Here is a 24343-nt window from a genome sequence, read left to right on the forward strand (position 1 = left end):
CAATATTTGGTATAAAGTTTCTTTTTACCATCATAAAACAGCTTGAAATTTTTATATTTTTTAATTTGCTCCTTGTGATTTCAATAAAATTTAAGAGTGTCTTATAATTATGTCTCACACTGTATATAGGAATAGATATAGAAATTAAGACCTCCCACTTCCAGTAATTTATTGTGCTGAACATGTCAAATTCTGGAATTTCTTCTCTTCAACTTTGTTGTTGCTTTAGGAAATTAGTTATTTTAAGTTATTCACCGATTTCAAAACTACTTCTATCTTCCTACTTTTGCTTGTTTTCCTTATAAACTGCAGGAAATATTACAAGATGTCTACTGAATACCAAAAGCAAAATTCTGTGACTTTTTTTCATTCGCAGGGCTCCCACTTAAAAAAATAGAAAAAGTAGGATGGGGAGGGTACTCCTCTTATAGACAACAGAATCAGCATAATAAAAATCCTAGAATTTTTTTTCATAGCACTATTTCAGTACCCTATAAGATTGACTCGAGCCAAAACAATGACAGAAATTACTTGGTTACAACAACAATTTTTGGCCAAAATAGGGTCTTAGCGTCCACAGATAATTCTTTTCTGCTATCCTCACAATATATTGCATTCTTTTTTGGGGGGTCTTCCACAGTCCAGTCTGTCAAGTCTCTGACAATATACACAGCAAATTATGAAGATATGCAAGTTGTTTAAGAATGACGCTCTTTCGATACCACTACCAAAAGCATAGTGAAAAATGTGTAAATTACAAAAGGTATGATATAAATAAGCCAAGGTGAACCAGATGGTTTTACTGTATTGTCCATCCCTTTTAAAAAGGATTTGTTTAAATTTTAGTGTTCAATGCCAGTGCCCTTGCGAGTCGTATATACGGACATCTGCCAACCCTAGATCCTCAACCCTCAATGTTTTTGTCTTATCTGAGTTTCTTTGCCACCTACAACAAAACTTTCCAAAGCAAGCTCCAAGGGAGCACCCATGCTCGTTGAAAACGTGCCCTACGATTGCAAAACTACTGAATACACTATTGTTCGATATTAAGCTGTGTGCACTAAAGCAGTGTTGCACTGCAATGCATAGCAATAGTGGGCTCAAAACAGAGCAAAAGACCCGAATGATGTTGAATGGAGCACACAGTGTAATTGATTAAGCAGTTTGTTCAGTCGGTTCAACGATCGGCGCCGACTGTCGAAAGGAATCTATGGGCATCGCCAGACAGGGATGTGCATAATAAGAAAACGCAGTCTAAATAAAATGTGCACAAATGAGCCCAGCGGTTGAGAAACACTGCATTAGACCAACCAAGGGCCTTTCAGAATCACGAATTTCACATATTCCCTCCCCCCTTTTCTTACTCACATTTTTCCAATATTAGACACTTGTTATTTGCTCTATCGTCATGTCTAGATATGGATCGAGATCGTAAGCTTTTCACTGTATTCCAATGGTTCTCTTTTGTCAGCTGCCTTCCTTGCGTATAATACATCGTTCATCGACAGCTTCCCAAAAAGTTTGGCAGCCATTTTCACCATATAAAAGAACCACTTCAAAGCGTAAATAGGTGCACAAATCAATATTTTCAGCTTGCCACAAAACTCCTGAAAGTTGTGCCTCACACTTTCGAAAACACTGTGGTATTCCTTTAAATTTGGTCTAAATGTTGTGTCCCAACACAATGGTGAACAAGTCAGATGTGTCTTCTCTTGAATGCTCTTGTTCTGTGGCATGCGTATACTGTACGATTTTTTTGTTCGCTAAAGCTAGTCAGTAAAGATCGACGGGATAAAAAAAATTCTTTCTTCACGGGAAAAAATTTTTGCCTTTTCACCTGGCCCCCACAAGGATGGGGCTGACAGGGCTGCAGTCCTAAGGCTCGGGTATATCACCATTGTTTTTTTCATGCCATAAATTCACTAAAGAAGCCCCACCCATTGAAAACTGTAGCTTGAGGACCCACCAAAGAACCAAAAGCCCTGCTCCACTATGTGGGGGTAAGGGCATGTGCTTTCTACGGAAAACCAATATTGTTCCTAAGAGGATTCCATACTATACCATGGTCTATTACAGTTCCTCCCTCCTCCTCTAGAAATTATCACACGATCGTGAGAACACTGCTTTAGTGGGGAATATTACAGATGTTAAAAGGTCCGGACAAGCAAATAAAGAAAAGTTATTTTTTGTTCATCCAGTCTAAATAGCTTTTTTGCCTCACCCATATAATGTCTGCCCCAATGTTGGGTGACTACACATTGTTCTTTTCTGTTGCTACTTACCCATCTCCATCCCTCCTGGGCAAAAAAAGTAGGAATAAAATGAGAGAAGAAAAAAATATTGAATACCACAGCTTCTCCAAAGCCTAGATTTTAGGGGAGGGGGGGGGGGAAGATCTCTAAAGAATCAAAAAAAATCTGTAACCTTCACTCGAATTTTGTGACTTTTCTGAACTTTGTGGCTTTTCTGTGATGGTAGACACCCTGTATTAGAGATGGGACAAATATTTGATTACTATTCTGCCCTTTTGTCAAATTTTTGGTTCGGCCGAATGTAGAATAGGATATGTGTAAATCCAAGTACATCAAACTAATTTTTAAAAATTTATACATTAATTGGAATTTTTCACATAAATTAATCAGTAAATTATTACTGTTATTCACTGATTATTATCAGTAAAAGTAATAATTATTAAATTTATTGATTATATTTTATCGTGTGGTGTATATCCCTTGTGAAAGAGGTTGTCAGGATGAATTTCTACGATTGGGAAAACATGAAACTGAAAATACACATAACATAACATTTTATTTGCTTATAAGCCCACTGTCCTGCTACAAAGGCTGGCAACACCTTACATCATAATTGTTTAAAAAGAAACTGGAAAGAAAAATTAAACATTAATTTCAGACAAATATTGTTAAAAAATTGTGTACATCTAAAATAAAATTTATATTGGATGAATTAATATTTAGTAAATGTATCAATCCATTTGCGATAAAATTAATATAATCGCAGTGTGGTAAAATATATCTACAATAAAATAGGGTGTGTACAAATATTTCCATTGAGTCCAGAAGTATAAAGTGTATAGATCTCAGCCCAATTGTAATAAAATGCAAATTCACCACTGTCGCTCAAGAATGATAAACTACATCTTAGTCGGGAGAATGTGCGAACAACTTTAAATGGTAAATTGAAATTAAAATATGGCTCACGTAAGAAAGAAAAAATTAAGTGTTTATAATGTGAGAAGTTTGTTAAATTCATTATGCAGTTATAGTCTTTATGGTAATCACACATTACAATGTGATTTAAAATAGAAGGAATGGTATGCTTGATTTCGGTAATAGATAGGGACCACACATAAGGATAGCCATATAAGAATCCTTCCTGGTTGTTTAATTATGGATTAGGTGTTACTCTCCGGAAAACCCTCACATGAAACCTATCTTTTGGTAATGTAGCAAACTTATCTGAAAGGCTATCATACATTAAGGTATACAGCATTTAATCTCAACAAATACAGCTGAATAAGGTTAGATGGAGTATTTAATAAATTATTCAGTCAGATGGAATTCACTTTAAGCATCATTTACTACTACTTCTCAAAATGTGAGCACTGTGAAATATCATTAAGTTGTGCTTGATTATAATGCACATTTGAATATTTTGTAAGGTGCTGCTCAAAATTTAGAATCGGAATTGACGTTAAGTCATGGGTTACATTACGCTTTCAGTATATCATACTTTTTCCCTTGTCTACTGACATGCACAATATAATGAAGGGTTACTATACTAAATAATCTAAAAAGGAAAAAAAAACCAATTTACCAACACATCGATATGAACCTATCGAATTGACACAGAAAGTACCTCTTTTACATACTGGTAGCAGAGAGTCAATGCATTCATCAAAATCTGATAAATATAAAAAATATCACTAGAATGATTTTTTTTAAAGTCTACATAAATATAAGAAAATAAAAAATAGTGCAGGAAGATCTTAAGGATATTTCAAAATGTGAGCATTGAAGAAAATAATGCATCATGGTCATTATTCAAAGCCATTCACTTTTATTCCAATTCATAATTTCATTTAAATCTACAATCTTATCTATCACAATACAATAGTACATGAAAAGGTTCATTAGTTAAATTGGTTTCATAGGCATTGAATAATTTAAAAAAAGGTGTTCAGGAAAAACATCAGCCAAATTTTCTAATAGGTGGTACAACACACCAAAACAATCATTTTTCGCCACAGAATTCAAATCGATATCATGGTAAGGCTAGATATGCACATCCTTGTCCAGGGCCGGTCTTAGACCTAGTGGTGCCCTCCTCCTCCAGGCACAGTTCCACACTGATGTGTCGGAAGTGGCGATTTTTGCTAATCATTATGTCCCGTAAAATATGGGACAAATTCATTCTCCCATATTATCAGGTTCTTAGTGGGGATCGTCCCCATCGCCCCCAAACCTGTTCTTCCCCCAATTGAATATAAAGGGACAAAGAAGTTGAAAAAAGTTTTTCCCTAGAATGGAACTACTGCTATTTAACTTGTAAACAAGCATAAAAACCAACTTGCTTGATTTAATTAAGATTTAAAAGCATTAAAAAAACAGATCATCATGCATATATGCAGGATACTCATCACAAAGGATCTATCTTCTTCAGTTATTTTAATTGAATTTTTATGGTAAAATACATGTAGTGCATGCATCACGTACAGGCTAAACTGACAATAAAATTGGTTAAATTAAAGTGATGATTCCGTATGATTTCTTTCATATTTATAAAACTCATGAACTTCATTTGAAATTATCCCTTTCAGACCCAGTACTAAGAAACAGAAGGGGCAGGCAAACACCAGCTAAAGCACCGAGCCCTGCAACTCGGGCAGGTCTGTAACTATTCTGAAGCAACTTTGGGGGGGGGGGCACTTGTAACTTCTTTTTCTGAGCATAACCATTTCAAGGAGACTCCAAGAAAACACTGCCAACAAGAAAGCACATTACGGCCCTGGGGAAGGAGCAGGGCATTAAGAGCATCATGGGTCTCAGGGCCAAGTGGTTTTTCTGAGGCCCTACCTAGTAAATTCTAGAAAATTTTAACTAGATCTCATTTTCGTGAGACCCCTCTACTCTTGAGGCTCCCGAGCCACGACTCGGTGGGCCCATGCATTAAGACTGCACTGGGAAGAGATTGTTTTTCTCTGTAGATTTTATTTAACCTCAGGGACTTCGGCTTTAATCTCAATGATAACAATCCCTGAGGTTAAAAAAAGAATATCTAAAGTGAAAAAAAAGCAACCCGCACGTTTGTGCATACAGGGTCTGAAAAGAATTTTGAATAATAGCCAGTAAAACTGATAAATGTTGCGAAATTTACCGAACTTGCAGAGACGATTGGTGAGTATGCATTACGAATATGCTTTACTGCTATAACACATTCACCCAGTAACATACATTTAATTCCCTATTTCATCAGCTTAAAAAACCTCATTCCAAATATAAGAAAAGATACATATCTGAAATTTCTATCATTTGAAATGGATTTGCTGCTGCCTCCCCCCCCCCTTGTTTTGGATATGTGAGATACTTTATTTCCTTATTTCTATGGAAATCTCAATTAACCTACCCTATTCTGCTGCACATAATCTGTGAATTATACGTTTAAAAAAAATTACATTGAAGTAAAAAAAAAACCTTTGGAAATGAGTGTCTAGTGTGGATGAAAGCTGCATGAAAAGTTTTAACTTTGAAGCGGCTTTAGTATGGATAAACCACCGTGTCTTACCTACAGCTTTTTTTTTATGAGAGAAGTTTGATTAGTTATAATTACATTAAATAAATTTACAGAAACATTTTTTAAATATTTATAGATGCCATTACAAAAATTGACATTTTCACTACAAAACCGTGTTAAACAACCCCCCGCCCTCCTTGAGACAGATTTTATATTGATAAATAAAATTTTCTCATTTGGGTTACATACCGCTGCGGACTATATGGTGCCTTTCTTTTCAAACTAACAAAGTTTGCATCTGCAGATTATAAGCAGGAAAATTAGATAGGTTTTGTTTAATTCTTATTCAAGATTCACATCGAGGACAGAGAAAAACAGAAAGAAGTGACACCTTCAAAATGACTTTCTTCGAGATGATTAAAATTCTTAAAACTTATAGAAAATTAATAAAATTAAAATTAATTAATTTAAAATTAAAATTAATTAATTTAAAATTAAAATTAATTAATTTAAAATTAAAATTAATTAATTTAAAATTAAAATTAATTAATTTAAAATTAAAAGTGAAAATTTTACTAGGATCAGCAGATTTTCATTTCAATTGAATTTATATTGAGGTTATTGGTCCTCCTTGCAAGTTGGTTGGCATATCTTGTCAAGCAATCTCAGCATTGATTAGTGATTACGACATTCCTGCATCCTTCATTGGCTGCCTGACCACTCCACAGCAAGAAGCTGTCACTAAAATATCCCCTCGAAAGTGTTATCACCCCGTCCCCCATTTACGAATTTGAAGTGTCAATAGTCTCTTGCAATGCATACACATACTATTATACATTATATTATATACATTATTTTTTTAACAGCAATCAATGACTCAACCCCACTTGAAAAGTCATAAAAAACGGGAAAATAGCAATCGTTTTACATTCCTATCTTCTGGAACAGTGATATTTTATGTCATGACACATCATGCCAAAATTTTTTTTCACTTTTACCTTGGATATGATGCCCCTCCTAAAGCGGGCAGAAATCATTTTCTGTGATTTTTTTTGCCCTTTTACGTCGGATTTGGCGCTCCTACTAGAGGGGGCAGAAATCATTTCCCTAGCTTTTTCGCCCTTTCTACCTCGGACTTGACCCCTCCTATATATAGCAGACAAATAATTTTTCCTAACTTTTTTTTCCCTTTCACTTTGGATTTGATGCCTTTACAGAACACACCCAGTGCAACCAATTTCTCGTGTGTCAGAAAGAGCACATTTTTGTTTCTCCTTGTGTGACAGGTAAAAATGAAGCCCAAGTGCAGGATTCTTATTTAAAATGGTCAGCAAATCATATAGGTTTTAATTCATTAAATTTTTTTTCAAAATATTTATTCAATATATATTTTTTTTGAGATACTGTACTGTGTTGGCGATTAGATTCTGCATTTTTAATGCAAGTCGGGAAAAAAGAAGCATGTGAAAGGCCTCCGGTTCAAAAAATCTTTCCTACATAAAAAAATACCTTCAATTTCTATAATATTCCCTACAACATGGGAAAACACTCTTGGTCTCTTTCGTAGAAAAATTGGGTGACCGAGAGAGATTCCTCCATTATTTTTATTTTTTACAGCGAAACAAAAGAAAAAGAAGGTTGTCTTCCTCCCAAAATCTCCTGCAGGAGTAAACGTAAGGAAAAGAACTCAATGTGTATTTTTATCTGACCGAAATTGCAGTGTACTGTACGTATACAGGGTGTCCCATCAAGACTGCCCAAACTCTGCACAACCAGATTCCTCACTTGGAGCACATAAAAGATGACTAAAGAACTGTACCCGCACAACCCGTAGTTTGAGAAAAATGCTAAAGAAAAGTATGATGTCATATCTGGTGCAAGAAAAGAAAACTTTACTGGAAACACGAATATTGGTATTTGGATGTTTTCATAGAAAGCACTCCACCGCACATATCGAGGTATGAATGAGCACACCGTTGAATGATGTAAAGTCATCATTTGAATCATGTCTAAAAGGCACCGGATATGATGTCCCATACTTTACTCTTGCATTTTTCTCGAAAATTATGGATTGTACAGGTACAGTTCTTTGGGCATTTTTTATGAATTCCAAGCAAGGAATCTGGTTGCGCAGTTTGAGTGGTCTTGATGGGACACCCTGTGTAGGTGAACTGCCCATCGAGTCTTTTCTTTTCGAAAAATAACCATAATATTTCATACACTCAAACCTTCAACTTTTTTTCTCATCTCGGTCATTTTTCATGTATATTTTATGCAGTTATTTTTTTTAAATACGTAACTTGAAGATATTTTTCCATTAGTAATGTATATCTAATGTGTTTCGGTGCACTGTGCGATTGCACCACCCAAAGATCCCCCTGTCCCATCCTGGAAGATATACGTTCGGGGGCTGAAAAGCCCAGCTATCGATCAAAATGCTGCAACAGCAATCCTCCTAGGAGTTTCAAAAAAGATGTAGAGTTGGGAGAGAGGATGAATTAAAATTTATTTATTGAAAAACGTAGCCATCACCTCTGCTATCATTATTACATACCCTATCGGTGGCACAGTGGTGGTTGGCTGAAGTTGGTTTTCTGTGGTTTACAACTTTGAGGCGTGAATGCAAGAGCCAATCTCCCCATTAAAAAGTCTTACCACAGAGAGCAACAGGCCTACTCTGATACAAATATTCAATTTTAATAAAGTTTAAAGTTTTTTTAGTATTGTTTTCTATGAAGCTCACAATTTTTTTATAAAGTGGATATCTGTTGCCAATTGAAGTAGGACTTAGTGTCCTATACGTATGTGCAGTGTAACTTAAAAGTACAGCAAACTAATAGCAGTATTCCAATATTGATGAAAACGGACATGGTGCCCTTTATCTCCTCGATGTACCAAACCATTGGATTATAGTGTCAAGGTTCGGTAAAAATTCAAATAGGATACTAAAATCATACCCTGTATGTAAATCAAAGGATATTATTCCCTAGTTAGCAATTAGGTAAAATTTGTGAAAAGATATTACTCCTTCCGTAAATGTTTTCTTTTAATATACAGAACCTGATATGAACCCAAAAAAAAAATTCAAATCTTAAAAAATAACAAAAGTCCAGAAAATTTTTAAATTCCATCAATAACTAGTAATCAGTTCTGATATTTTATATATAGGGCAAGATCTACAAGGATTTTCAAGTATATCTCGTACAAAATTATTAGATTTACAGTGAAGTAAAGGCTTAAAAATATATACTAAATACGAGTTAAGCAAGAAACTCAAGTATATAACATGTTCAAAACAAAGAAAAAAATAAAATACTTCGATTGACTCCCAGTTTATGAACTTGATTTGTTCTAGAAGTCTGTATAAAAACTGAAGCAATTTCTCCCACAGTAAAATGAATTATTTCATTCTTGGAATCCTGAAGATTTCTAGTATGAGCTTTTTCAACAGTGTATTTCAAGTTCACGTGCATAATGCAAGACCAATGTGGGAATCTATGAACTAACACTTAAAAAATAACCATAGTATGAAAGATATGAAATGAGAATGATTTCAGGGCTCTGTCTGGTTTTGTTAGTATCGTTTATAATCTCAGTATCAAACTCTTCAAAATCTCTGCCTAAAACTCAATCTGTCCATAATACAATGAAAATAAAATTTAACATCAGTAAAATTTAACATCAGTCAAGTGTGGGAGACATACAATCAATGCTCGTTATAGCGACCATTCCGCTACAACGACCAGTAGGATAAGTTGCGACCAAGTGACGTGGCAGTAAAATGCTCGTCTATCACTGTGAAGGTTGCTGTCAGGGTCCCGGATTCGAATCCAAGGGAGGATATAGATAAGATATTTTCCCTAACGGACTTGAGGTGACCACCGATAGACAGCACCTTCATTTCCAACCCATCTCATTAATGGCAGTAAATTGCAATACAGCGATATGGCCAGTGTTGGTGTTTGATGAAGTAGTAGGATAAATCCCAAATTTTTTCACAGTATGTGAGTGACTATCATATGTTTTATTTTCCATATAATGACCCCCCTCCCAATATAATGCTACTTTTTGATGGGATGAAGGGGGTCATTATATCGAGAGTCAACTGTATCTTCATTCATTTATAAGGAAATACAATACCTCTGAACATCAGACAAATCTATACGAGTCACATCAGCTGCTTGTTTTAGTAATGAGAGAGAGAGAGAGAGTGGATTCATTCATTTACCACTTCGTACAGCAATGGTAAAAATTAGAAAACCTAAAATAAGGACACGGAACAGAATGGACTGAGCAACACAAGAGACTGTTGCTTATACAGGGTGATCCAAAAATCATGCAACCCATTATAAAATAATTTCCCAAATTCTACTTTTTAAATTTTCCATGCGCACTGATACTTTCAGTGGCTCTTTGTTTGCTGTTTGATCAAGATGGTTTTTTGCCAGAAGCAAAGAGTTTTTATGATTGAACAATATTTTCTCAATTCATTCATTTCAAGCCGTTATTGAAGCTTTCAAAAATGAATACCCAAATGTTTCTATGGCCAATAAAACAATATATCAATTGGTGTCCCATTTTCTAGAAACTGGAAATGTTGAAGACCGCAGGCAAAGTGGACGTCCATCTCTACTGAGCCAGTGTGAGATGTGTGATCTAAAGCAGTGGTGCGTAAACTGCGGGTCGCAACTCCATGGGGGGGGGGGGGGGGATCGCGAGAGATTCTTGAAAATAAAAACTTCAAAATAAGAAATTCATTTTTATTTTAAAGAATGCATGCCTTTTTTTATTCAACTGAGTTAATTACCATGTATTATACAATATGATTTTATCCAATTCTACTTGTACAATAATCAATATATCGGCTGTCATGCCAGAATCATGAATGTGCAATGTCCTTGCAAAAAAGTATGTGGGAGAATCACCCGATTTCAAAATTGTATACTTCTTAAAAATTTAAAAACACAACAGAATGATAAGTACATAATATATGAATATATGGGGGAAATGTGTCTACGTTTTATGAATTTTTTTTTTTTTTTTTGATAGTCGATTTCAAGTGTAGAATCATTTTGAAATCAGATGATTCTTCCTTAATCACCCTGTATACGAAAATCAAGGACCATACATCTTGCTACACTTCCACATGACATAAGGGACACCAAGTACATCAAAACACAAAGTAAATTTTTATATGATATTTAAAAGAATTGAATATCTGGAAGTCAATATCGCCTCATTAAAATCACAACAAGTGTTCCGAAAAGGGCTTTCAGGAGAGCACATTCACTGACAAAAAATCTGAATGTTTCGGAAAACCGGGACATACGGTCAACCTATGTGGGGATCACCAATAAATTTTTTTTTTCAAAGGGGGTCGTGCTTAAAAAAGTTTGCACACCACTGATCTGCAGGGCAAAATGGTGAACTCACCTTCAAAGAGTGTAAGAAAGATCAGATCCTGCATTGATGAAAATGGTATTGATAATAATCGTGTGTGATTCTGTGTTCTTTACAGATGAAGTCTGGTTTCATCTAACAGACTATGTTAACAGCTACAATAGAATTTTCTGCACTGAAAATCCACACATCTATCCTGAAAAGCCTCTGCATTTGATCAAAATCTGTGCGTGATGTCATGCTGTAGAATAGCGTGGCTTCAATTTCTTTTTTGAAGAAACAGTGGATGGCAAATTGTACAAGGATATTATCTTCCAATTCATCACACTGTTGGATGAAAATAAACATTTTTGCAACAGGATGGAGCAACTTGACATGTGTTTAATGAAACAACTGCATTTATTCATGGATTTTTCAAAGAATGTATTATTTCAAAAAGATTGTGGCCACCAAGATCACCAGATCTGGCACCTCCCAGATTTTTTTCCTGTTGGGACATCTGAAGGCAAATGTATACAAGAATAATCCCCATTCCATTGATGAATTTAGAAAACCATTCTATCAGAGATTGAAAAGGTGTGCCTGAGAAAAGTGGCCAGAAAACTGGCAAAAAGAATATGCACTTGCCATGCCCCCCACATAGGGGCCCAGGACAGTTCTCATCATTTTTTGTTTTTTAACGCTACAAATTAACTAAAGACAGGGCCTGTTAAAAGTCTGACCGAGGGGCCCCACTACAGGATGTGGGGACCATGGCACTTGAATTCATACAAAAAACCTTATACTATTTGGAACACGTGACATTTTGAAATAAACGTTGTGTTTATATCCATAAATTTTGTTCCATTCAAACTAATATAGTTCTTTTGATTTATTTCTTGATACCATTTTAAAAATAAAATATTTTAGAATGGGTTGACTGACCTTTGGATCACCCTGTACAATATAAGCTCACTGCCACTGAGTATATGGTCAAGCTGGAGAAAATTCTGAGTTACAAAAAAAAAAATTGGGGTCCTGATCCTGGGACCTAAAGGATCCCTAGTCGAATATGTGTATTCAGAAACAATTTCAAGCTAACGACACAGTACATTTAATCAATTGTAATGTGAAAAGATGTAAAAGTGTTGACATGCAATTGATAATTTGCTTGCACACATGCACAGAGATGCTCTACTCAGCAACGCCAGCTTTGGTACTAGTATCTACTAAAGTTGGTGTCTCAGCAGTGTACTGAGACAGACTTATCACGTCTAGAAATGGATTACCTTTTGGGTTTGATAATACGATTAAATACTCGACGTTTGGGTTTACCCAAAATTCAAAACGAACATGGCTATACGCGTTTCAGAACTATATGAAGTTCCTTCATCAGTAGCAGAAACGTTTTTAGCACGTCAACATCAGTAGCTGTTGTTTCTGCTAATGATGAAGGAACTTCATATAGTTCTGAAACGTGTACAGCCGTGTTCGTTTTGAATTTTGGGTAAACCCAAACGTCGAGTATTTAATCGTATTATCACGTCTATTTTCTTAGGGTGCTTTTCTAACCAGAGGGAGAAGAAAAGAGACGTTAAAGGCTTATGTAGGACCACAGAGTCAGAATAATATAGAGCGCGCGCAAGGGGTTACAATGTGAAGCAAAGATCCGGAGTCACGTGACTCCGGTCAAAAGGCTGGTCAGGGAATCTCGCTTTCAATGCTTTCCTTATGGCTATTCGTATGACGATCTACAAGCGCTGTCTTATTTTTGATTAAAATGGCCAACACCTGCGCAGCTTTCTGATGTTCTGAACGGTTTAGGAAAGGGGGACTAGTATCCTTTCACAAGGGAATACTTTTTTGCTTATTCCCCTTCTTATAAATTAAAAATTGGAATATTAAATTGACGATTCAATGGATTTCTGATGTAGTCTCAGTTTTTAACGATTCCATTTTGGATTTAATTCAATTAAAGTTCCAAGTTTTGGTAAAATTCAAATGTCATGAGCCATTATTATATGTTTTAATAGATTTTTTGGCAATAAATGATTGAAGTAATGAGTTTTATTAACTTTTAACTGAAATATACGTCTCCGCAAGATTTGGCGAGCTAGTGAGTTTATTCGAGTTTCGCTCAACTTGAAGAAAATATGCTTTTCAGAATGAGGAATTTATGGCAAATATTTTATTTAAATAGAATGTAATGAAAACGCACCGTCTAGACAATGGCAGTTTTGCATAAAAATGTATAACTACCTCTAAAAATAGTATTTTTACCTCTCTTCACGTCTGAGATAAAACTATTACAGAAAAGAAATTTTTTTATTGATTAATTTGTGTTTGTTGTATGTGTGAAATTGCCCTCAAACAACAAAAATCAATTAATTAATTGATTAATTAATTTTCAGTCAATATCTTTATTAGGACCATCTGAGTTAAGATCTGGAGTCACTATGTGTACCTCAGATGTTAACTTGAAGAAAGAATCATTACTACTTAATGCCTAAAAAAAAAAATGAGATTCACATATGTATACTTTTGGAGCGAAGAGGTTACACATATGTGACATGTAACATACATTTACGTACTCTAAATTATTACATATATACGCTACACGAAATTTCATTTCTTATAATTTAGAAAAGTACTGACCATGAGATATTGCAATTTTCTTGAAAAATTCATTTTATTCCTGAAATATTATTTAAGTGTTTACATTTTTGTGTGATAAGGTTACAAAAGGGTTTTCAAGAATGTTGGAAATGAAACTTTTACTTATTATTTAAATATTTCATGACTGAATATGGTGTAAGTGTGTTACATTACCTAACATAATATGATGCATTATAATTATGTACTCAAAATAAATGTATGATTAAAGTAATTTTAGTGTTCTTGGAAGATAATTTTTATGTTTTAATAACCCCTAGTTAAAATAAATTTTCGAAATTAAAAGTGACAAAGTGAATGAGAAGAGAATATTTTAAAATATAAATGAAATAGGCTGTATATATAAGAGATAGGTTATATATATAATAGGATTTAAAAACTCAAGTCTTAAATTATTAGGAATTATCCCTTTTGGAAAATAAAAAAATTTTGTTTTTCAATATTTGTTTATATTATATAGAATTGTTTTTTTTTTTTTTTCGAATCCCTCATTCCCTAAATATTTTACAAAAGAATGAATGAAATTCATTGAAGAAATGAAGGAAAGTTTTCATCAACTCGATTGAGTCAAATTTCGTTACAACCACATCCTAGCATTTACACGAAATCACTGTTCTGCGAAAATGAGCCAAATGTAATAGCGCAGAACCTGTTCTTCCCCGACAATACTGCACATCTTTTCTTCACGTTCGACAAGTTTTATGAATAGCGTGCACGGTCTATTATATCTTTAGTCTATGTGTAGGATCTACCTTTGGAGGGGAAACACTGGTGGATTGAAGGTTAGGGGGGGGGGGACATATGGCAAATCTTTCAGAGAAGTCTGAGTCACCAGCTCTCAAAAACATTTTAAATTTACAAAAATCTGTTGTAACAGCATATGAAATCTTATCTTAAATATTCTAATTTTTTACAAAAATATTTTCTTTCTTGGGGGGGGGGGGGCAGCTGAAGCCCCCTAGACAGAGAACAATTCCAGACTGATAAGCAGTAGGATTCGGCCCAGCTTATTAAATTTTGCTGATGTGGGGGAAGGGGGTCAAAAATAGCCAAAATTCTGCTCCAGTAATACTTGAATAACTCATTAATGAGAACTATACAATGCAGGATATCAAAATGCAGACTTATATATGTAACTGACTGTTAGTTCTATGGAAGAGTTAATAAACTTTCCCAAGAATATTAAGGCACCAATGAATAAGGCAAATACACGAAAATACTAAAAGCGTTACTGAGCGTTAAGATTTGGTATCCAAAGTGGGAAACTCAGTCAGCGTGTCTAGTGGTTAAATTTTCCTCTGAAGATGGCACCCATTGGTGTTGAAATTAGGAAGCATTAGGACTTTTAGTATTTTCGTGTATTTGCCTTATTCGTTGGTGCCTTCTTAATGTTAGTTCTATAGTGTTTCTCAAAATTGCATTTCTGAACAAATTCTCTGCATTGCGGTTCATTATTGGTGAACCCAGCTGTTCGTAAACCGAAAGTTGACTATCATTACTGCCAACTTGGTCATAATAGAATTTAGAAAAAATAAAACCAAATAAGTTACACTGGGGTAAATAGAACTACTATCATTAATGCAAATTCAACCTAATTTACCTATCACCTATATTGAAGTCAACAAAACTTCTTAAAAATACGGCAGATTATTTGCACTAACCCTTTAAGACGAAAATGTTTGAAAATATGAATGCTTGTAAAGTATTTCACCCGCACGATCGATCGAGCTCAGTGTTAAAGAGATATATCATGCCTATTTTTAGGACTAATGTTTCAAATTTGTTTTCTTCAGTGTCCCCTTTTCAAGATCAATATTTTTGTTTTACTTGCCTCAATGATGAGGCAAGTGGAACCAATGACTGGTTGTGTTCTAATGTCATTTATAGATAGAAAAAGTATAAACAAAGGAGAAAAATTAATTTCAACAAAAAGTTTTAACAGTGAATTATCATTCTTTTCTGCAAAGCTAATTTACGTAACAGTACGTTAAGAGTACATAGAAAACTCTCAATGTAAACATCTCTTCCCCTAAACATTAGTCAACATTATATGAGACAGATAAGAAAGGAAACATGAATTTCCCTAAAATGCCAAACTTGAGAGGCGAAGGAAATGTCAGAACTCTATTAGTTTTAACCATACTGTTGTCTTGAATGTTGGGCCATTGAAAATGTATATTAGTACAATTTCTTTTAAATTTTGCTTCTTGGCGAGTCCTAATTTCGGTTAGTTGTCCAATAAACATCTTTACTGAAACCCAAGGTTGGGTTTTTGACATGACAAGCATGAAAAACTAGTTTAAACTGTCAAAAACTGGTTTAAACAATCAAAAACTGTCACAAACCTAAATGAATACTTTTTGGATAATATTCTGAACACAATAGGTTGATAACATGATGAGGAACTTACTTCTTTGTACATTAAGTTTTATTTTCAAACACTAATTTATATATTGCAATAATTCAAACAAAATATTAATTATAATTTGGGATTTTGAATCTAGAACAGTTATGTAGTTTTGAGGTCCATATTAATTAAACCAGCGGTTCTCAACCGGTGCTCCGAGGAGCCACTGGGGCTCCTTGTGCACTCTCCAGGGACTCTGTGGCCGCTCGAGAAAAATAAAAAACCCAGTAAAATTTAAAAAATTGTAAATATTTTTAAATAGTAAAAATAAATCAGTACCTTTAATGGATAATTAAAAAATGGGCCTGTGGGGCTCCATCATAGAATTTTTTACTAAAAAGGGCTCAGAGAGTCAAAAAAGGTTGAGAGCCGCTGATCTAAACTACTGATTACCTGTGTTCAATTTACTAAATGAAATAGAGCTGCTTATTCGATATATGTGTGATAGGGGATCAGAGTTAGGATTTTGACCCCAGAAACCAACTCAATATTAAAACTGAAAAACTTATTGGTCAATGTTGTCAAATAGATTTTTTTTTAACCTGATAGATATATTAAATAACAAAAAACTTAATTTTATGCAGATTAAAGTGTTTTATATTTTTAATTACCATATAATTACTGAGCATAAAACATCTATTTTGATATTTTCAATTTTCTCATCTGCCCAAAATTTTATTCCACATAAAAATTCTTGCGCAGCATCTAATACACTAATTAAACTCATTTATTTTCCCCTAAAAATTTCTAAGCTAAGGTTGTATAAATCCAGAGTTTTAAAGAGTATTTTCAATCAAAGTAGAGCTGGCAAGAGACTAGATGTACCCAAAGCATTGTTTTCAACATTTTGATACTGCTTCAATTGAAAAGCCTACATTATGAATGCTAGTAAATATACCATATCATAGTCAAACTTAGTTATTCTTACTTTTGCACTAAGAATAAGTTACAGGAGTTTCTTAAGCATCATATACAAGCCAGCACTGCCAAATTAAAAGACATTTCAATCCTTCAATTCAGTACTTTGATTGTTCGATATATTCAAATGTTATGCACAATAAAAGGGTATTGTTTTGGGTAGCAGTGATTATCTAGATAATGTAATAATAATGGAAATCACCATTGTACTTTTGGCAATACCCTTTTATTGCACATACCATTCGAATATATCTAGCAATCAAAGAACTGAATTGCAGGATTGAAATGTCTTTTAAACACCTATAAACATCTATACACACCTGTTAAACACCTATCTATTATGATAAGCATACAGCAGATGTTATATCAATACATATATGTAAGCATTTGAAGAAATTTTGGAAGGTTAGAATCATCTTGAATTGAAGAATATCAAATACATTTCCAGTTTTTCCTTCAGCTTTTATGTTGTGCTCTATTCAAAATGTATATTTTACAAGAAAAAAATATGCATATTGTTCAAAATAACTCTGTAAAGAGCAGAAAACTATTTTACGATCATATTAAGTATTTATTATTTGTGTAACATAGCAACTTTAAACATTACATGCAATCAATGTGTGTATTTTCATTGGGAATTTTTAAACTGAAAAGCAATATGAGGTTTTTGACATGACAGTTTAAACTGTCAAAAACCTGTCAACCCTGCTGAAACCTTTTATTTGCCAGGTTGATGAGAACCCAGTCATCAATTAATCTTTGCTTGTGAAATGGTTTTTGACACAATGACAATGAAGTTTCATTGTTCTTCATCTATTTTTTGACACTTATCTTTTAGGTCATTGATTTACAACTGGTGTTTTGCAGAACCCTGTGCTTCTGTGAGAGCTTTTTTGAGGTTCTGTAAAATTAGTCATGGAACCTAAAAAAATCCTGGAAGCCAGAGAGCATGTAAATAAAAAACAATTCTTGTTACTGATGTGTAAGCTGTTCTCTATTTTGAATTTTGATGAAAAACTAAAATTTAAACAAATTCAGACTGATTGGACGATTGAACAACTGAGTAACAGTAATTCCAGTAGTTTTTTCTAAACCTTATCAGCTATTGTGAAAAGAATTAAAGAAAGGCATTGCACTGCAATGTCTTTTTTTCTTGAAATAAATTCTTATATTTAATGTTAAAATATGTTGGATTTTTATATAAAATTTTTAAGCAAAGAAGCTAATTCCAACTCCATGCAATGATAAGATGCCATAAATATTATTCTGCGTTTAATGTGGAAGTTATTTGGGTGCCATATGATCCATATTTTATGGGAAATTCTAGTAAAAGTCCTAAAAACATTTTTTATTTTGGAAATTTTTTGTGTTTGCCAGAGTGAGTATTCTTAAAACACAAAATTTTACATGAACTTTATGGGACACTCTTGTATATTCTAGAAATATTAAATTTTTTTCTGGATTCTATGAAGCAACCACAATGTGTGGTTACGTGGAACCACCTCATAATCGTCAAGGGTTCCACAAGAGTTTTACTTAGGAAACCCGTGTTTCCAAAGGTCTACAGAAGAAGCTTTTGCTGATTTAGAAGCCCTCTCCTCAGTTTTGTACCACAGTTGATAAATCTAATGTAAGTTGATACGGTGTAAGTGTAAATTTACTGGGTTTCAATAGTTGCTTTTTTGAATAGCTGGTGGTACACCATCTTTTTGATGTGGACTATTCTAAAAAATCAGAAGAGTGATGAAGATCTGATTATTGGTGGTGCAAAAAAAGCCTATTTTAAAAGTAGGGTTGTCACACCTGTGGCAGAAAAACAGTTTCATTCTGCTGTAAAAAAATCTTTTGCTGTGCATGTGATTATGCTATAAATCATTGCATGATGATTTTTACTTTAATGCCACCATTGTCAATGTTAATTTACATTTCACTTCCAAGTTCAAATCTGCAGAATATTTTGATGATCTCTGTCATTTCTCTGCAGAAAGAGGTAAATTATAAATGGAGTTTGCATTTTACCAAAACAACAAGTTTTCTCCTAACATTCTTTAACTCCGTTAAAATGGATTAATACTGGGTCAAGATTGACAACCTAAAATACTTGTCAGAAAACTTTCCTGACACTGGGTACAACAAAAAACGGCGACTTGACCGCAGCAAAAAATTGCTACCGCAGGGAGTCCCCCATCGAGGGGTTAGCGCACCAACCTCTCAATGAGTATAAAAAACAAGGCAGCCGTTCATAATCGGCAATAAATTGTAGGTCCCGGTCTAATTAGCCCTCATGTGCAGAAAATGACAGTGGTGCGACAAAAATGATCAATGACCTAAAATACTCTGGTGGATCCTCTATAAGTATAAAATTCTTTCTGAACTAATGCTGAATATTTTAATTGTACCCCACTGCAATGCACCAACTGAAATATTCAACATGATTTAAAAAAATTATTTCAATTGCAACATTTCTCTCAAGACTTTAGAAAGTGTATTCATAGAAAAACTGAACCGGGAAACATGTTATCAGAAAACTTTCAGTGAATTCAAATTGCAGACTTACAAAAGTGCTAGCTATAAAGAGATTCATCACGGCTGATAAATTTGGATTTCTCCATTCAACTGAAAATTTTTATGTATTTCTCACTTATTTTATTTATTTCATATGAATTCAATAACATAAAACTGCAAATCAACTGGATCTCAATTAACTATTTTTTTAGGTAAGTTGCAAAAATGAATTTTTAAGTTCTGTATGATCCTATTTTGTTTTCCGAGACTTCATAAATTGAATTTAGCAGATTAATGAACTTGATCACTAAGAAAACCTTAATTAAAACCAGATTAAAGACTCGTACTGAAAAAGTAATATAAGTAATTTTGCTTTTCAGTATGACACTTGAAATTCTAGAATGATCCAACAATATTTTCATCATTCATGGGAACCAAATTCAACTGCAATAGTAAAAAATATTGCAATTCACAAAAAAAGTGTGTGTGTGTGTGGGGGAGAGCACATCGACTAACCCCCCCCCCCCCAGCATGTATTGCTACTGATTGCCTCCATTTAAATCACTGTTTCCCAAAATGGGCAATGGAAGGGTCCGGGGCTGCAGAAGTTTAGGGTTTATTATACTTATAGGATCCTATGGGTTCACTTGAGTTGGGGGGTGATGAGAAGAAAGTTTTGAAGAAGTGGGGGCAATGGAACAAAAAGTTTGGGAAACTAATCTAAATGTTGGCAAATCTGAAAAAAAAATTCAAACATGTCAAGGATAATTTTCATGGGTTGCGTGCACAGAATAATGAAAATTTACACTTTAAATTAAGGTTTCCAAATTCCAGATATTTTAAAAACTTCAGGAACAGGAAATCAAATTTCCAGATAATTCTCTGGAATTCCCAAAATCCCATATATTTATGGTGAAACCTCGTTTATACGACCCTCTCCTTTTTTATATGGCCTTGATTACTTTTATACTTTTTAAAGTTCAACTACAGTAAAACCCCTCTTAACGGACACCCATCAGATGCAGTCATCCCTCTTTTATGGCCAAATAATGATTTTCTCTTGTATAATAAAAGTATGCATTTCAAACCCCTCATTAATGGTCATTCTTCTTTTATGGACAAATTTTTTTTGTCCCACCAGTGTCTACAAAAGAAGTTTTGCTGTATATTTTATCCGAGGTGAGGCTGATTAAAAGACACGCCATATTAACATACACCATTTATTAACGAAAGCATGAGAACAATCTTGATTAATAATTAATGTATAGAATATAGTCAAAGAGACAACGCAGCAACCGGCAATGTGACCGGGATTGATACAGGACAAAAAAAAACACACATGGACGGTCTTGACCACTGTCTTTATATCTTTTTGCCAGATACAACAGTTCTCCCACGCTTAATTGAATAGTTAATCTGTTATATACTCTTGCAGGTATGAGGGAGAACTGCGTTGCCGTGTTGACTTACGAAGCTGGGTATCAGGTTGGTCTGTAACTAATACATGCTGGCTGTTTCTTGGTTGCGGTTGAATATCTGAATTCTGGGAGTAATGAGGTTGTTGCTGATGAATTTCTGGGTAACAAAAGTCTTGCCATCTGGGTTGTTGTTGAATCTGTTCATCAGAATCCTCATTATCATTAAATTTGGTAGTTGGTAAGAATGAGACTGACTTTTTCGGAACCTTTGTTCTTCTCAGTTGATCAATGTGTCTTTTGAAAGAATAACCATCATCCAACTTCACTTGATAGTGAAGCTTTCCACATTTCTGAATGACAGTACCAAGTTTTCATACAGTTCGATTGTTGATATAACATCGGGCTTGTATTCTGTCTCCCACGCTTAATTGTCTGGACTTGATTGTGTGTTCAGTGTTCTTAATGTGTTTCCTGGGTCGAAAAGCATCGAATTGAATACGGATATTGCGTTGCAAATACATTTCAGCCTGAGTTGTACCATTTGCCAATGGAGTGGCTCGATATCGAAAAACTATTTCTCTCACTTTCGCATGCATTGAATTTGGCTCATCAGACATTGTTTTCAATCTATTTTTCAATGTCTGTACATTTCGCTCGGCCAAGCCATTAGTAGCAGGATGTCCAGGTGCAATAAGCTTCTGAAAGATTTCATTTTTAGCACAATAAGATTTGAACTAGTCACTGACAAAAATTGTTGTGTTGTCTGAAACAATTGTGCGTGGATACCCGTGCACAGCAAAAATGTCATAACATTTCAAGGGCTGAGGGTGTAGAAGGTGCATTTCGACATATTTTGATCTCGGCCCATTTGGATTTTGCGTCGATAACGATCAAGAAAAAACTGTTCTGGAAAGGCCCAGCGTAATCGATGTGGACGCGGTCCCAATTTTCCTTTGGTTCGTCCCAAATGGACTTGCACTTTTGAAGGATGTCGTCTTGATTTGTACACGCTGTTCACATGATCTGGATAAATGTTCAATATCTTTGTCGATTCCTTTCCAATAAATTTATCTTCGAAAAAGTTGTTTCATTTTTGTGATGCTAATGTGTGTTCGATGCAGTTCATTTAAAACAGATTTCTGTAGTATTTTCGGAATTACTACTCTCTGTCCTTTGAATAGGATTCCGTTTTCTAAGGTGTATTCATAAGAAAGTTCAGGATCTTGTTGAATTTTCTGTTTGATTTTCGATAAATTTTCATCAGAGTCAGTTGCTTTTTTGATCGCGTCGGCATTCAATACTTGTGTCGGTATTTCATTAATTGACGCCATACACACTTGATTGATCTCGTTGTTGATAGCCATGTCACTAGACGTCTTTTTCTGCACAACTGGAGCCCTAGAAAGGCAATCGGCATCTGCATTTTCAATTCCTTTCTTGAACGCAATTTCGCAATCAAACGCTGAAAGAAAACTAGCATATCGGAGTAACCGGCCAGACGTCATAGGAGGTAGCTTTGAACGCGGATGAAAAATCCTTGTTAGAGGTCGATTGTCGGTCACTAACTTGAAAAGTTTCCCGAACAGGTAGTTGAAGAAATAAGTAACAGAGGAAATATTTGGTAGAAATTTTGAATAATATGTGACCATACCGAGAAATCGGCGTAATGCTTCCACATTTGATGGACGTGGAATTTCCATAATTGCCCTATTTTTCTCAGAACTTTTGGAAATTTTTTTGAACTCCACAGTATGTCCTAGGTATTTGATACGTTCTTGAAAAAATTAACACTTATTCTCATTCAGGTGAAGATCATCTTCCCGTAATCTCTGGAGGCACAGTTCAAGGTTCCCAGCACATTCTTCTCGTGTGGTACCATGCACAATGATATCGTCATAGTACGAGAGAGTCTTGGGTATCTCTTGAAGGACTTGGTCGATTATTCTGTTTAATTCACTAGGTGCTGTTTTGATGCCAAAAGATAGCCTATTCATGTGGTAAGTTCCACGATGAGTAGACAAAGTTTGAATTTGACTGCTTTCTTCATCTACTGGAACATGAAGATAGGATTTGAACAAATCTAGCCGGTAGAAATATTTTGAGTTTCCTAGACAGTCCAGGATCTCATCAATTCGACGAATTGGATAGTTGGCACTGACAAGATGCTCATTGACACCAATCTTGTAGTCTACACAGAGTCGTACATTTCCATCAGGTTTAGGAATGACTACCAACGGTGATCCCCAATCACTTGTTGCAACTTTGGATATGATTCCTTGGGATTCAAGCGTGTCCAGTTCTTGATTGACTTTTTCGCATAAGGCATAAGGAACTTCGCGTTCCTTATAGAAAACTGGTTTGCAATTTTCACGTAGCTGCAATGAGACTGTGAAACCTGGGATGCAACCAACTTTTTCTTCAAAAATTTTTGGATATTTAGAAATAATGTTATCCAGGCAGTTGGTTTGTTGAACTTGTAATGTTCCCAAATCAGCTGGTTTTTGAGAGTCGATATCTCCTAGGCTTATTTTTAAATGCCTTATCCAAACACATCCTAATAATGCATCATATTCCTCGGAAACAACGTAGAGTTCTTCACAGGATGTTTTCCCTTGGTACTCCACATTCACATCCACTTTTCCATCTGGCAGGAACACATTACCAGTGTATGATCGGAAAGCAACAGTTGAATTTTGAAGTTGTGTTCAAATGTTCAGCTTATGGAATACATTGCGTGGAATAAATGTAAATCCTGCACCAGAGTCCACTTCGAATCTTACCTCTCGACCTTCAATGTTGATCATGATGAAATATTTGTCAATATCCTTTGGTCGCTCGTGGTGTTGAAATATGTCGATAATTTGTTGCACACCATAACAACGAAAAGCTTCAGCATTGGACATATGATTGGTTGATTTGAATTCTGATGGATTTTCGCTCTGTTCATCTAGCAGTGTCTTAATGCATACTTTTCTGAGGTGTCCCATTTTCTTGCAGACACTGCACTTGAGAGATTTTGGATTCGTTTTGCAATCATCTGCAATGTGATTATCACGACCACAACGAATACAAAGATTTTGTATACCCAATTTTATAAAGTCTATTCTGGAACTGGATTTGGAATGCTGGCGGTTCTTGCTTCTTGGATAAGATACAGCTGTGTTTCGCGAGGTACTCGAGTCACGTTTTGCTGGTCTGGATTTCACAACTTTGTTGACTTCATCAAAAGTTGCACTTGTTGATTTCCTCGAAAGTTTGCGACAGTCGATTTTTGATGCTTCAAGAGCTATTG

The 24343-nt window shown here is 34.7% G+C and overlaps 1 protein-coding gene across 6 annotated transcripts in view; it reads right to left on the reverse strand.

The window, feature by feature from the left end:
• Creld (Cysteine rich with EGF like domains) overlaps positions 1-24343 on the reverse strand; it is a 164188-nt gene that overhangs the window by 7818 nt on the left and 132027 nt on the right. For 5 of the 6 annotated variants that reach the window (XM_089254047.1, XM_089254046.1, XM_089254045.1 and 2 more), the window contains exon 8: positions 3835-3921. In XM_089254047.1, coding sequence (XP_089110173.1) covers positions 3835-3921 — 87 coding nt within the window. Of the gene's footprint in view, positions 1-2789; positions 2881-3834; positions 3922-24343 lie in introns of those variants that run through there. The other variant, XM_089254049.1, reaches the window with a different exon arrangement.

The sequence above is a fragment of the Pholcus phalangioides genome, unplaced genomic scaffold, assembly GCF_987345545.1.
Source record: "Pholcus phalangioides strain wild (caught in Gottingen) unplaced genomic scaffold, Ppha-v1.0 ptg000039l_1, whole genome shotgun sequence".
Classification (NCBI taxonomy): domain Eukaryota; kingdom Metazoa; phylum Arthropoda; class Arachnida; order Araneae; family Pholcidae; genus Pholcus; species Pholcus phalangioides.